Below are 10,632 nucleotides of genomic sequence, written 5' to 3'. Positions count from 1 at the left end.
TAAAAGACTGACTTCTGCAAGATGTCATCACAATTTTATTTTGCAAAATAAAAAATAAAAATGTGTATACTGATATATATATATATTATATATATTATATATATATATATATATATATATATATATATATATATATATATATATATAGACTTCAAAACTGTCCAGATTGTAATCGGTGTCCCAGACAATTCTTAATTTAATAGATATTAAGGGAATACCATTTTAAAGTTTCTTAAATATTGCTATGCCTTCTTGCCCTTAAAATATGGCAAAAAATCAAACAGACTGTAAGAGCATTCACAGCAGTTACTGTCTACAAATACTATTTCATACAAGTATATGGGTTCTAGGGACATCTACAAATCCACATTATCATTTAAAAGTAAACAACAAAACAGATACAGATGTCACTGTGTCGACAAGAAGAACCAAGTGTAAGATGGACACTACTGCAGCAATTTAGAAATTTAAACAGGCTATCAACATCACTGTACATTAAACCTGTTATTATCTTACACTGACCTAATCTACTTGTTACGTATTTACATTATATGCTCTAGTAATTACACTGACTTGGATAAGTCTAGGGAAAACCATATTTTAAAGCATTGTAAAAGGAGACGATAGAAAACATGTTCTTGACTTGGGGGAAGGAATGACATTTAAATGTCAAAGTCTACTTTTGGTTGGTGAGGTCCAATGGCCATGTAAGTTTTAAAAAGTGGCTATAAATTGCCGTAATGTGAATTGACTGTATTTCAGGGTACAATAGATTGGTGGATCTGAATTGTCTAACTACTGTTTTCATGTTCTGTAGAATGAATAATTGATAGATGATTTGCCAAAAAAAAAAAAAAAAAGAAGCCAAACTGAGCACATTTAAGATTTTTTTTTTTTTAAACAGATTTACTTCTAATTTGTCCAAACAGTACAAGCCAAAATATTGCTCTATGTTTAAGTGAGAGAGGAATACCAATAACATATGCCCTTTATAAATAACAGTTATGAACCAGTGCACCACTTTCTCATCACTTTCTGTGTCACAAAACACTGCAAATTGTTCCATTGCCACCTCTGCACTAAAAACTAACACAATCATCCACAAACACCCCTATCGCAACCAAATACAAGATGTCTCCAAGAACACAGAATGAATCAAACTGAGGTCTGTTTGTAGTTCTTGGTATCAATAACCTTTATCCCGCACATGGCACAAATTCCTGCAAAAGAAGAAATAGAAAACACACAAATAGTTATGTTAAGTTATGTTAAACACAATGAGCTTATGTTCTACATAAACAACGGATAAGACCGATTTCAAAGAGCATCCAAAAACATTCCCTCGCTGTCATCACACCTTTCTTGTATGCACATCCCTGGCAATAGTGTGAACCAGACTGATGGACAGAACTTTTGCATATTCTGCAAATGGCAAAACCAGTCTTTCCATAAGGATCAAACCTGTCAAAAATATTATGCAAGCTTTCAATAAAAATTCATCATACATTATAAATCAAATGCATAGCAAGACTATGGTGTTAAACATAAAATTCTAACACACCTAGCTTTTTTGGATGTCAGCATTTTATTTTCATTTAGCTTTCGCCCACCACTCTCTGTAATGTAATAGTTTACATGTTAATATTCAGTGTCGACAAGGTACGTACTAACATCCAGCAGCATACTACTATATAAATACTAATATATATCTAGGTAATAAATAAAAAAGCAATAAAAACAATAGTTAGTGCATAAGGTATCTTGAACTAACAATGACCAACATATTTATAAAGCATTTATTAATCTTCATAAGTTAATTCATGAAAATATATTTGTTTATTGTTATATCATGATAGTTCATAATGCATTATCTAATGTTAATTTTAAATTTAAAAATGTATTAGAGTGTTGAAATTAACATTAACCAAGATTAATAAATGGTGTAACAGTTTGTTTATTGTTAGTTCATATGAATTAATTTTACCAAATACAACCTTTTTGTTAAGTGTAACCAAACTATCACCTAACCATCTAAATAATTTACCTGTCGTGTTTCTAGCACCATCTTTCCAGGTATCAGGAGTGATGACCCGTCCCAGTTTCTTCTCGCCTGTTTGGAACAACACATGCGTAATACACAAAAATACAACACTTACAGCCTTCAAGCTTGGCTGACATCAATAAAAACAATATATTAATGTTAATCATCGTCGAGCTCAAGAACAACTGGCTACACGTATGTTTACAGTAGACTGTTTTGTTGTTTCCTACAGTTCTCTCGCTACTACTATGTTATTGCTAGCAGGTAAAACACGACACACGATTACTAGATTAACATCCAATTAAAATGACAAAAATGAAAATAAAATTACTTGTAAAAAAAAAATAATCCTCTGATTTACAATAGGATTCATTATAGCTACTTACACTTTTCGCAAACCATCTTCAAATGTGTCAGAAAATCGTAGCTCACACGTCAGAGCAGTTCTCAGATGCAAAACAAATAAAACAAAATAATGAAGCTAGAAACAATTTTACTCTTCTTTGTGACGTAATATGAAGAGTTGTCGAAATAAAAGCCCTGGTAAATGTCACTCAATATGATAACAATATAACATGGCAATATCATTCTTAAAATAATTAAATGAAATCTCAAAACTAATGAAAGTTAATGAACATTGTGTTCAATCAGTTTTCTCATGGTGCTTCATTAATTCTAGAGACTTTTATTATGATTAAGAAATAGTTGGTCATTGTTTGTGACTTCATGATACCGGAAGTTCATGGTAGTCATGTTTTGTAAATAAAGTGCTCGACGTCAAATGTTTTAGTTATGTGTATAATATGTTATGGAGTTTTGTTTGGAAAGGATAATTTTTTTTAATGGTTTGTTGAATTATTCACGAAGTGCTAGAGGAATCTGGCGATCCGTCAAGTTGAATTAGCAAGTGCATTTATTTGTGATAATAGCCTCAACCAGCCACCAAACTACACTTGGCAATCTTTATTTAACAGTAAGTTGAATAATTCACCATTTATGCTCATTTTAGCTATGTGCAATATAATGTCCTCATTTGAGCGTATATGCACACATTCAAATTCCATTAGTATTTGGAAAAATATATACTAATTTTTTTTAAATATGTTCCATATGTGGACAAGTATGTGACTTTTTATATCAGTGAAATCCATGTCTGAACAAATATTATATATATATATATATATATATATATATATATATATATATATATATATATATATACACAGTGTATTGCCATAGATCATATTCAGTATTGCCAGTGTCATTAGTGTGAACTATATCTTTAATAGATTTAACACTGCCTACATGTTGGGTTCCTGTCTGTGTCTTATGTCCGTTCTCCAGTGACATATAACACGTTGCAACTTTATATAAAATGATGTGAAAGGCAATGCACATGGCTTCCAATTAACATTGCTTTTGCATTTATTCATTCAGCCATTCACCCAATCCTGTTCTTTCATCATTCTTTGACAGGTACAGACGTTTAACCTCCATTATGTGGGATGTTGAGATTAGGGGCATGGCATCAGCCCATGTCATCATTGCATCGTCCATCTTCATGGCAACTGTAATGCCTGCTGTGTTGGTGGAAAACTTCTCTGTTTATGGGACTCACATGGTTTGGCTGTATTGTGTGGCCGGATCTGTTGCTGTGGTCAACATTGTGGTGTTTTGGCTTCTAGGCATCAGCCCATCAACAAAGAAGAACACGTTGAGCTGCAAAGTATAATGGAGCAGAGTATTCTCCAATGATTTATCAATTAGTGTCTAAACGAATTAGTTTTAAAAAGTTCAGTGAAAGAACCCATTAGCTTTGGTTGGAATATTTTGAAAAATCAGTTAGAAATGTATTTTTTTTCATAGTGTTTTTTTTTTTTTTTTTTTTCTTTCACAGATCAATAGATTGTTCAGATCCTGTCTGTACTTTCTACTGTCATGCCTCTTTTTTCATACTGTGGTTGTACTGTATGGCGCACCTCTACTAGAGTGAGTAATGTTTGTGTATTTGTTTGGCATCAAAAATGTTGATTTTGTGAATTCTTGATGTTAAAGTCTACTGTCATGTTGCAGGTCTGCCCTGGAGACGTTTTCTCTGGCCATGCTGCTGTCCACACTTACTACATTAAGATGTTTGTGCATACTGGGCCCTAACGTACAAGCTTGGATCCGGGTTTTCAGCAGAGATGGGTGGGTGCAGTAAGAATTATCTTCACCATGAACCAACTGGATTATTGCTTGCTCCCTTAACAGTATGGGAAATGGGTTTGGTGAGCAGTTCATGTGTTATTCTTCCACAATATGGCTTTAATCCACTAGATGGAGACTTTGATCAACTTTGAGAAATGGGTGCAACAGTTTACATACAGCTTCATAGTCAAGGGATTATTTTAAAATAAAAGCCTAAACATAAAGAATAAATTACACAGACCATTTTAAAATGGTAATCACAATGTGTTATCCACATTTACAAGCATCTAGAATTGAATATAACTTAAAGCTCTTAGACAAAAATATTTTTTTCTTCCCCCATGGGCAGTGTTGGGGGTAACGAGTCACAAGTAATGCGTGTTACGTAATCAGATTACTGTTTCGAGTAACGAGTAATCTGAGTTGCTTTTTAAATAAAATAACACGTTGCTTTTGTACACCACTACTTTCCCTGTATTGTAAGAAATCAGGAGTAGAAGTCTGCAAACTTCGGGGAGTTTGTTGTTTTAGTTCTATAGAGTGTGAGGCCAGAGACTATTTGTCAGAGACGAGTCACTTTTATTGAAATGAATGGGAGAAATTGCAACGCCCAACCAAGAATCTCTAGCACCCAACAGTCAATAGATGTAGAAAGGAAGTCCCGCCTTGCAGGTAAAAGAGCCAATCACCTTTTAGATACAGACATAGCCTGTCAATCAACGCATGTGCATCAGCTATACAAGCCGGGAAAATTGTGTGTTTTAACGTAATATGAGGTCAACGTTCTGTTGAGTGAAACGCGATTGATTCATGTGTTTATACACACTGCATTAAAAAAATCTGTAAATGCGTTTAGGTAGAGGGATTATAAGACTAGTCTTCCACTGGCCCCGACATGATACACAGGGTGAAATACTCACTCAATTCACTGAATTATGCAGTCAAACTGCTCCGTGTTACAGCTCCCTGTAACTGGGATAAGAAAAGCTGACTCTGGATCAGTGGCTCCGAGCAACGTTCTAAATCGATTGTGTACGCAGAGAAAATTTCTTAGTTTCTAAAAAGATTCTACAATTTTGTTTTATAATAAACAAGTAGTTTGATTCATGAAACAAACCGTTTTTATGACATTTTGGTAGTATTAAAAACAATTCCATTCAAGTTGTATCAACATGTGCCTTTGAAATTGTATGCGATCAACCAGTGGCGTCTGTACACACCGTGGATCAATTCAAAACAAGCGTGCACTGAGATGACTTAAGTGAAAAATATTCTTTTATTATCAGACACATTCCTTGAACCTGTTAGGCTGGCATTCCCCACTCAGTTTTATCCTGACTTTTGAAAAACATCTTAAGTTGACTCTGACATTGTCGATGAGCACAGCACATGATGACGTATATGATGCAGGTTCAAGTGTTGAACTTTGCTGGTTTAGGTGAGACAGAAGTTATTCTTCATTATTCATACTGGCTGCCATGTTGATGGAAAAATAAATCATGCATATTTATGTTATGGATTCTTTATTATAAATATGACATGAGACCTACTTTCTAAATATCTGTTTGTTTACTATGTTGTTTTGACATGAGTGTTGTACAGTAGCTAGCATGACCTGTAATGTCTCTTGTATGCAATGCAATTCGTGGCTTATTTGTATGGAATGCATAGCAGAAGAGAAAGTGGCTGTGAGAAAATGGTAACGCAAAAGTAACGTAACGCTTTACTTTCCAAAACATTTTACTTTTAAGTTACTTTTTTAAGGAGTAATGCAATATTCTAACAAGTTACTTTTAAAAGTAACGTTACCCAACACTGCCAATGGGTGGGGTATGAGCTGAGTCTGATCCTTTCCCATTTTCTAATTGTATATTTCAGCATAGGCCAAAGCACTGTCAATTAATAAAATCAGTAAAGCTTCTATGTATGTAGTATTTTAGCCTAAAGTAATAGTTCACACAAAAATGAAAATTCTCTCATCATTCCCTCATGCCATCCCAGATATGAATGACTTTTTTTTCTTCCGCAGAACACAAATGAAGATTTTTGAAGACTATTTCAGCTCTGTTGGTCCTCACAATTCAAGTGAATGGGTACCAAAATTTTGAAGCTCCAAAAGCACATAAAGGCAGCATAAAATTAATCCATACCACTCCAGTGGTTAAATCTATACCTTTAAAAGCGATATGATAAGTGTGGGTGATCAATATATAAATCCTTTTTTACTATCAATCTCTACTTTCACTTTCACATTCTTTTTCTTTTGTTTTTGGCAATTCGCATTCTTCGTGCATATCGCCACCTATTGGGCAAGGAGGAGAATTTATTGTAAAAATTGACTTAAATATTGATCACCATATCAGTTATCACATGGATTAAACCACTGGAGTCTGATGGATGACTTTAATGCTGCCATTATATGCATTTCGGAGCTTCAAAATTTTGGTACCCATTCACTTGCATTGTGAGGACATACAGAGCTGAGATATTCTTCTAAAACCTTTGTTTGTGTTCAGCAGAAGAAAGAAATTCATACACCTGGAATGGCATGAGTGTGAGTAAATGATTAGACTAGAGAATTAATTTTTGGGTGAACTGTTCCTTTAAATGAGATATTAGGCTGATATGTTTAGAAACAAGCACAAACTCGGACCACAGAAATGGGTTTCGTGCTATCATTTAGTGATTATTTCCAACAGTATGATGGTAAGAGATGCTGTGTGTTTATACAACTGCACTATTTGTTTAAGCACTGCAGGTCTTTCAGAGGTAAATACTCAAGAATTGCTCTGAGCAGCTGAGTCCATGGCCTGTTTTCATTGAACTCCTACTCTTACATTTTCATCATTCTACTTCATATCAGCATACAAGCACTGTATTTAATGATCTCTAATCCTTATAGATATATATATTAACTGATATATCTAAATGTGTCAATGTACTGTAAATCCATTGTTTCATTATTTTATCTGTTTACATGAACTTAGCTTGTTTTATACAGTTATATAAAGTTATTTTTACAGATATGGTTAGTATTCTGTCTCTATGAGCAAATTGTATTTATTTATTTTTCACACAAAATGCTGATTAAGCGTGTGTCGTTTTCAGAGCAATGTCAGTGTGGGACACCTCGCTTCAGATTACCACTGGCTGTAGTGTTGTTGGGGCCTGGCTGGGAGCTTTTCCTATTCCTCTTGACTGGGACAGACCCTGGCAGGTTAGTGTGACGTGAGAACATAATCATACACACACAAACAAATTTCACTCCTTTTAACAAAGATCTGTGCGCTTTTAATCCTGTGCGCTTGCATATTGCAATGGCAACCTAGTATCATAAATTCCAGTGAATTAAAAAAAAAAAATGTGTAAAGTAGCAGTTGGTATACAAGCTTCTGGCTGAGGAGTGGTGCTCATGTGGGTGATGCAGGTTTGAGTCTGGTCTCCGACATATTCAAATCCTATTTCTTCTCTTTATCCCCAATGATGAATTGTCTTTCTTCACTAAATCTTTTTGGTAAACCAAAAGCGCCAAGACTATGTAGATAAGTGAGGGGGTGTTGTTGAGGTACATTAAGTAGGCTATGATCTGTAAAAGATTTCTGCTGGGGCAGCAAAATTTCAGGAGAGGGTTCCTTGTTTCAAGGCTCCTGCTCATGTGCTGCATCAAACATCAGAAAGGAGGAACATGCCAGAGAAGTGTTTCTGTTGAAGGTGATTTCCTGAAACTGAGATGACATACTTTAACTTGTGGGAAGATTGTGCAAGAAGCAAAAATATTTTTTGTGCTGTGTTAATATTTGGGTTTTGATTTATATTTAACTTATTGCTGCTGTCTGAATATGATTTTGTTTTTTCTGTTCATGTTTCTCTGTGTGCAAAAAATCATAGATTTTATCCTTAAAGGAATCTTACGGGTTCAATACAAGTCAAGCTCATTTAACAGCATTTGTGGCATAATGTTGTAATATAATATATAATTTATATTGAATAATTTAGACATCCCTTCTTTATTTAAAAAAAAAAAAAAAAAAAAAAGTACAATGGAAACGAATATACACATTGTTTGAAAAGGAAAGCCACAAAATGTAAACATTACACAAGTAAACATGATTTTAGTGTGATAAAAATCACTTACTAACCTTATCTGTGTAAGGTTATATCCAATATTACAACTTCTTTGTCATGCCAACAAAACAGTGTAATCCCAGTCTTGGATGTAACTTTAAACAGATAAGGTTAGTATGTGATTATATCACCCTAAAATCAGGTTAACACCTATAATGTTCATGTCTTGTGGCTATACTTTTGAAATATAGCATTTTTAGCAGTCATGGGTTGGCCCCGTTCACTTCAATTGTAAGTGCCTTACTATAACCACTTTTTTAAACAAATGTCAAGCAAGCCTAAATCATTTTTTTGTGGTAATCAACATTATGCCACAAATCCTGTTAACTGAGCTGTTATTGAACCAGGAACTTTCCTTTAACACTACTAAACCAACCAACAATCTTGTCATGTTTGTGATGCAGATACTACTGTATACATTGTACATGTAGAGCTTGCTTTCTTTTATACCATAATTCAGATTTAGACCTGCCTATATTTTTATGTGTAATCTGAACGACTACAGGCTATGTCAAACAGTAAACAAATTATGCATAGTTAAAACTAAGAGCGCTTTAGACAACTTTTCCCTCAACCAATAAATCTGCTAGGACAGCCATAGACAGACTTTGTTTGGTATGAACCAATCTTCATGAAAAATGCAATGTTCTCCAAACATGGAAGGACTGCACTGTGAGTTCAATTATTCATGCATTGTACAAAGACATTGATCAGAGTCCAGCGTGTGCCCTCGTTTTGCCCTCAAAATGTCACACTGAAGTCTCCCATGTGTGCTTTCTGACACACTCTCTACACACAGATGTCTAGATGAGACCGCAGAGTTGAGACTGATGCATTATGGTAGTAAGAAAGCTATAGGGAGTGCAGTTAAGTTGGCGTAGAGTGATTCCTCAACACATGATGATAGAAGTGTGAACTAATGAGAAACTCTAGGGTGGTTGAGTCCCGACACTCCTGCCATGACAGTCCGCTTTAATGGTGCCCATGGCCTTGAGATAATTGAAAAATCAATCTTAGTGACATTTTTTTAATTCTGAGCCACTCCACGAGCTCCAGTAATTTATTCAGTAAAGTATTCTGTCTCACTCTGTAAAAAGACAGATAAGAAAAGAGTGTGTGGGGGTAATCAAATATTTTTTTGTCACCTGCTACTCAATCTCTTCAAATTAATATAATAACCAAAAATTGCATATTTTGAAATGTGTGTTTTGTGCAAGTCTGAAATATGCCTTAAGAAGCTTTGAAGAAGCAATAAGACTAAAACAATGACCATATGTTATAAAAAGCTGTTTAATAGTCAGTAAATTTTGAGGCAAGTCATTACATTTACATTATGTTTATCCACTCAGGCTTCAACAGCTTAAGTTTTATCTTGAATTTCAAATTCTCACAAAACCATTGTGCCTTTGGATTTTTAGATTTCCATTCCATATATCTACTGTTTGAATTAAATTTTTATAAAGGCATTTGTTCTTTTTTCTTTGTTCACAATGTGTTGGAAGCTTTAAAGACCACTCGGACAACTCTACATATTTGCAAAGACTGCAAATAATACTGTTTTAAATCACGTTTGATCATACGAAGCAAAAATTAAAAATGCAAAGTAGTCGGAACAGACCTGAGAGGCAAGGCCACCAATACATGACACTCACAAAACAAACTCTACAAAAGAAAGAGGAAGAAAGCAGTCTTGAATACAAAATTTGGTTGGCAGAACACCACAGTGATTTTGAAGAATTCACAGGCAGTCACTTGTGCTCCTGCAGTATCAGATCTCTTAATTTTTGGCTCCTCTGTCTAGGTTTGGCCCATCTCCTGTACCCTTGGCGCAACTACTGGATTTCTGACTGGCCTCCTCGCTGCTCCTGTCTGGATCCATTGGCATCGCAAACAGCTCACCTACAAGCTTAAGTGAGCAACAGAAGGGCTCAAAGTTACAGGCCACCAGGAACTGAGAGAGAGAAAGCGATTGAGATGTGTCAAAAAATAGAGAAAAAAAACCAAAACAATTGTCCATCCTGGTGCCTGGCCAACGTGCATGCTCCAAATCCCAGAAATGACCTTTGACTCTGAGGTCACATTTACAACAATAAACATCTGTCGTTTTCTTTGATTAATAGAATATTTAGTTTGTAGTATGCTCTTCATGGCAGTATATTTATTTCTTCATTCCTCTTAATTGTCTTGTAAATAAAGCCAGTACTGACAGAGAAATGTTGTAAAATGAAAATGTTTTGCAAACCAAACTGAGATGCACAGTTTCCCTTTTTTTCTTA

General features: G+C 34.7%; 2 protein-coding genes across 2 annotated transcripts; one reads left to right on the top strand and one right to left on the bottom strand.

Annotated features, from left to right (window-relative positions):
• Positions 1-837: 837 nt before the first annotated feature.
• Positions 838-2,564, bottom strand: LOC127427280 (cysteine-rich PDZ-binding protein-like). The gene is made up of 5 exons (XM_051674780.1): positions 2,428-2,564; positions 2,045-2,110; positions 1,562-1,616; positions 1,358-1,461; positions 838-1,220 (listed from the first exon to the last, which is right to left on the bottom strand). Exons 1-5 carry the CDS (start codon positions 2,441-2,443, stop codon positions 1,156-1,158), a joined length of 306 nt encoding a protein of 101 aa, XP_051530740.1. The 5' UTR covers positions 2,444-2,564; the 3' UTR covers positions 838-1,155.
• Positions 2,565-2,777: 213 nt separating this feature from the next.
• On the top strand, positions 2,778-10,602 carry LOC127427277 (phosphatidylinositol-glycan biosynthesis class F protein-like). The gene is made up of 6 exons (XM_051674775.1): positions 2,778-3,014; positions 3,518-3,767; positions 3,939-4,030; positions 4,115-4,231; positions 7,340-7,448; positions 10,158-10,602. The coding sequence occupies exons 2-6, from the start codon at positions 3,540-3,542 to the stop codon at positions 10,269-10,271; spliced, it is 660 nt and encodes a 219-aa protein (XP_051530735.1). The 5' UTR covers positions 2,778-3,014; positions 3,518-3,539; the 3' UTR covers positions 10,272-10,602.
• The last annotated feature ends 30 nt before the right edge of the window (positions 10,603-10,632 follow it).

Source organism: Myxocyprinus asiaticus, chromosome 36 (assembly GCF_019703515.2).
Source record: "Myxocyprinus asiaticus isolate MX2 ecotype Aquarium Trade chromosome 36, UBuf_Myxa_2, whole genome shotgun sequence".
Taxonomy (NCBI): Eukaryota; Metazoa; Chordata; class Actinopteri; order Cypriniformes; family Catostomidae; genus Myxocyprinus; species Myxocyprinus asiaticus.
The sequence above is the reverse complement of the archived record's forward strand: the minus strand, read 5'-3'. Positions and strand labels throughout refer to the sequence as shown.

What these genes read in the sequence shown, in the direction of transcription:
- LOC127427280 (XM_051674780.1), bottom strand. An exon ending in TGGTGCTAGAAACACGACAG is followed by an intron (nt 1,617 to 2,044) that starts GTAAATTATTTA and finishes ATTACATTACAG; the next exon opens with AGAGTGGTGGGCGAAAGCTA. An exon ending in CTGACATCCAAAAAAGCTAG is followed by an intron (nt 1,462 to 1,561) that starts GTGTGTTAGAAT and finishes TATTTTTGACAG; the next exon opens with GTTTGATCCTTATGGAAAGA.
- LOC127427277 (XM_051674775.1), top strand. Translation starts at nt 3,540, where the DNA reads ATGTGGGATGTTGAGATTAGGGGCATGGCATCAGCCCATGTCATCATT. An exon ending in TATGGCGCACCTCTACTAGA is followed by an intron (nt 4,031 to 4,114) that starts GTGAGTAATGTT and finishes GTCATGTTGCAG; the next exon opens with GTCTGCCCTGGAGACGTTTT. An exon ending in CGGGTTTTCAGCAGAGATGG is followed by an intron (nt 4,232 to 7,339) that starts GTGGGTGCAGTA and finishes TGTCGTTTTCAG; the next exon opens with AGCAATGTCAGTGTGGGACA.